The 4,272-nt window shown below is 45.7% G+C and overlaps 1 protein-coding gene across 8 annotated transcripts in view; it reads left to right on the top strand.

The window, feature by feature from the left end:
- The first annotated feature begins 44 nt into the window (after positions 1-44).
- Gak (cyclin G associated kinase) overlaps positions 45-4,272 on the top strand; it is a 65,989-nt gene continuing 61,761 nt past the window's right edge. For 5 of the 8 annotated variants that reach the window (XM_028867430.2, XM_028867431.2, XM_037209296.1 and 2 more), the window contains exon 1: positions 45-316. Coding sequence is in view for 4 of the 8 variants with exons in the window: in XM_028867424.2 (XP_028723257.1) it covers positions 172-316 (145 nt within the window). In the remaining 4 variants the exon portion in view is untranslated. The remainder of the gene's footprint in view (positions 317-4,272) is intronic. The other 3 variants (XM_028867428.2, XM_037209295.1, XM_028867426.2) reach the window with 1 other exon arrangement.

Genomic DNA, 4,272 nt, shown 5'->3' with positions numbered 1-4,272 from the left:
CGCGCCCTTCCGCTTGCTGCGTCGGGGCGGGGCCGCGGCGTCGCGACGTAACTTGCTCTCGGGTTTACGTCACGGCGCGGGCGGAAGATGGCCGGGTTGTTCTCCAGCAGCTGCTGACCCGGCAGTGCGGAGCCGGAGTCTGGCTCCCGCTGCCGCTGAGCGGCCGTCGCCATGTCACTGCTGCAGTCTGCGCTGGACTTCCTGGCGGGCCCTGGTTCTCTTGGCGGAGCTGCTAGCCGTGACCAGAGTGACTTCGTGGGGCAGACGGTGGAACTGGGCGAGCTGCGTCTGCGGGTGCGGCGGGTCCTAGCAGAAGGTGAGGTGTAAGGCGTCGCCAGGCCGCGGGAGGCAGGAGCAGCCAGAGAGGGTCGCTGCTGGGGTGTGGTTCAAGTCAGAGCGCATGAGGGTCACCGCTTTGGGCAGGGGCAGCTGCATGGATCGTGTCCAGGGTATGAATCAAGTCTGGGCCCCGGAGAATCATTACTACGGTGTGGGTCATTTCAGGGCCGCGGAGAGTCATCTCTGTGGGCAGGGTCAGTGGGAATAGTCACTCTAGAATGTGGATCGGGTCATCGCTGTGGAGCGACACTGCGGGGGTGTGAGTCAGGTGGGGGTGGGACCTGGCAAGGCAGAGTGACCACAGGGGCCTGTGGGTTAGGGCCTTCGGAGGTGATTACTGAAGGTAGGCCGCGTCTGGGTTAAACACTTCCTGGAGGGTAGAGTTAGTACAAGGGTCATGCTAGCAGGTGGTTGTCCAGTAAAGGAGGCCTGGGACTGGAGGGACCACCTCTGTCTGGGGCCAATGCTGTGACTGGGGCTTATAAAAAAGTTTGAAAGGTCGAGTCAAGTGGTGAGTCCACTCACTCTGGGGTCATAAGCTATTATTCTTTGTATCATAGGGTTGCTGTTCCACCAAGGGAACTGTCTTGAGATGGCAGTGCTTGTGCTCCTGAGTTCTGGGGAACTCTACAGTCCATAGCAATTCCCCCACTTGGTGAGGGAGAGGATAGACTGCGGGGCCTTATAGTCTCGTTTTCTCTTATAGCCTTAGTGTTTGCCTCTCCTCTGGAATCTTTCTGTATGTGACTTCTTTTAAGTTACAGGAAGCAAAGCCAGTAGCTGTAACCTTTAAGAACTTGCTTGATAGACAATGCCACAGTCATGTGTCTTGAAGTCACTCTAGTTTGTAGCTTCCTGAACATCCTCTCTGTTCCTCACCCAGGATCTGTAATCAATATTGTAGAATCCTGTTCTCTCTTCTATGATTTCTCCTCTTTTTTTTTTTTAAATGTGCATGGGTGCCTGCCTGTATTTCTGGGCATCATCTGTATGTGTTGCCTGCTGAGGCCAGAAGAGGGCTTTGGATCTCTTAGAACTGGATAGACAGTTGTTAACCTCCATGTGGGTGCTGGGAATCTAATGCTGCTCCTCTCCTCTACAGAGCAACAAATACTCTTAACTTCTGAGCCATTCCTTCAGCCACTGTGCCTTTTTTTCCCATTATTACCATGGAGTGTGCCAGGTCTCAGTAGCTGTGACGTTTGCCTGCTAAACATAGTTATGTTCTGCCAAATTGGTTCAGGGAGAAGAGTGGCCTGACCCAAGTCTGAAGTAGCTCTCAGAATTGGAGAATCATCCTGCTGAGGTTGTCCATGCCATTTGTGCTTAATGGGGGCAGGGAACTTGTTCAACGTTCTTTACTATGGTAGGGCAGACAGAAGCTTTGTCATATATATTCTCCACTGTGGATATAAACAGATTTGGATGTGATATTTGGTGAGAAGACCTCTGGCACTTTTCCCTTCAGAGATGGATTTAGTACCTTCACTAACAGTGTGTATGATATGTGATGTTGCAATGACAAAGATGATACCAGATCGGTTTGTTCATTCTGAAAAATACCAGGCGATTACCTTCATTTTTTAAGAAATTCAGCCCTGGAGTGATGTCACAGGCCTATAATCCTAGCGTCTTGGGAGTCTGAGGCAGAAAAATTCCAACTTCAGGGTCTGCCTGAGCTACAGGTTGAATTCAAGACCAACCTGGGCAAGTTTGTAAGATGATGTCTCAAAAAGTGAAAAGGGCAGGGGATATAGCTTAGTGATATAGCTCTTGCTTAAAATGTATGAGGCCCTGAATTCAGTCTATAAACTGAGAAGGGAGAGAAGAAGAGAAGAGGCAGACCTGGTTTCCTTTCATATGGAATGCAAAATAAGACTTATGTTCAGATACTAGAAGGAAGAGGCAACTCGGGGATGGGGCAGTACAATAAACAATGTGAATTCTAGGGTAGCTGGGAAGACTGCCTCTATAGAAAGGGCCAGCAGAAGATAGCTGTAGGTTGTACCTGTCAGGGGTGAGGGCAAGAGGCAGTCTCTGGTGGGAGGTGGTCCTGACTGTCAGGAGAGGGAGATTTGTGTAAAGTAAGAAGCTTACCCAGGCCACAAAGAACCCAGGATGAAAAACCAGGAAGTGTGGGCAGCTACTGTCTGTACAGAGCAGCTCATTCTGTCTGCTCTCTGGCCAGACAGGAATAAAAATAACCAATGCAATTATAAGCCATAGATGTCTTCCTTTTAGACTTAATGTGGTATTTTAAGCTTTTTCCTGAATTGAGACAGTAAGAAATCTTTAGTATTTTATATAGATTATTTAAACGAGTTTCCTGAACAACAGCTGTAGACCATGGGCCACTGGGATTCAAGCTGTCTTATAAGAATATAAGGAAGGCTCTTAGCTTCACAATTCTTCAAGTTCAGAAAGATGACTCAGGGCATGACCTTATATCATGGGATGCTCCCAGAGGGGTTGAGAAAAATTTCTATAGTCAAATATATTGCTATGTATCTAAGTAAATGAATAAATATTCTCATTGTAGGCAAATTTCTCCTATCAGTTTATATCAGGTTTTTTCACAGAGGTGTTTATGGGACACCATGCTTTGTTGTCATAGTTTTTATTAATGCTAGAGTATGAAATAGGTTGTTAGGCAGAACCATAAAGCCAGATAGCTTTCTACTCATTTTGGAATTTGTTCTAAGTCTTATTTTATGTGTATGACTGTGCCTGTATGTATGCACTGTGTCCATCCATGGTACCTGTGGAGGTCAGAAGAGGGCATCCAGTCCCCAGGAACTGGAATTAAGGAAGGTCATGACCACCCATGTGGCTGCTTGGAACCAAACTTGGGTCCTCTGCAAGAGCAAGAGTGCTTTTAACTGCTGAGCCATCTCTCCAGCCTCTGATTTTTGTATCCTATAGCTTTCCTAAATTAGTTATAGTTCATTTGTATCTCCCTTCCTTCCTCCCTCCCTTCTCTCCCTCCCTCCCTCCCTCCCTCCCTCCCTCCCTCCTTTCTTTCTTTCTTTCTTTCTTTCTTTCTTTCTTTCCTTCTTTCTTTCCTTCTTTCTTTCTTTCTTTCTAGAGGGATGTCAGAGAAATGACTTGCAGCAATCACTTCTCTCTTTCCACAATGCAGATTCTGGAAACTGAGCTTGGGTTGTCAGGCTTGGTGGGAAGTTCCTTTATCTACTGAGCCATCTTGCCAGTCTGCCTTTTTTCTTCTGTTTTCTTCTCTTCCCTTCCGTCCTCCACTCTTTGCTCTCTGTTCTTTCCTTTTTGAGATTTTACCAGATTTGCTACTTGGAAGATTAAATCTGCAAATAAAAATATATCTTTACTTCTTTTGTGATCTGGATGCCTTTGATTTTTTTTTTCTTGTCTGATTGCGTTGGCAAAAGGCTCTTGTATAGTATTGAGTATCAGTGATGTGAATATGCACCTTGACCTTCTTCCTGTTCTCATTTTACCACTAACACTGCTGCTATTGGTCCTTTGGAATTCTTTTTATAAGATGAGGAAGTTTCTTTCTAGTCCTGGTTTGCTGACAGTTTTAAATTTATGATGGGACTGTCTGTTGAAATGAAGCATTGGGGAGGCTGAGGGAGAGAATATAAATTCAGAGCCAACATAGCAAGACCCTGTTTTAAAAAACCAAAACATCACAAACTTACTGAGTTCTTTGATCCATCTTTATGAGTGATATTGGTCAGTTTTTTTCTCTTTGGATATCAGGGCAACATAATCTACTTTCTTCCTCTGGGTGTTGACATTTTTTCCTATTTGCATTAGCCTTCTTTGATGTTTGCTAACCCAGATAGAATTCATCAGTTTTACTTATTTGTTTTCAGGGTACTTGATTTCAGTTTTGCAGATTTCCTGTTATTTCTATTTGCTGATCTGAAATACACTTTCCCTCCCTATCTCTGAGCA

The sequence above is a fragment of the Peromyscus leucopus genome, chromosome 10, assembly GCF_004664715.2.
Source record: "Peromyscus leucopus breed LL Stock chromosome 10, UCI_PerLeu_2.1, whole genome shotgun sequence".
Taxonomy (NCBI): Eukaryota; Metazoa; Chordata; class Mammalia; order Rodentia; family Cricetidae; genus Peromyscus; species Peromyscus leucopus.
The sequence above is the reverse complement of the archived record's forward strand: the minus strand, read 5'-3'. Positions and strand labels throughout refer to the sequence as shown.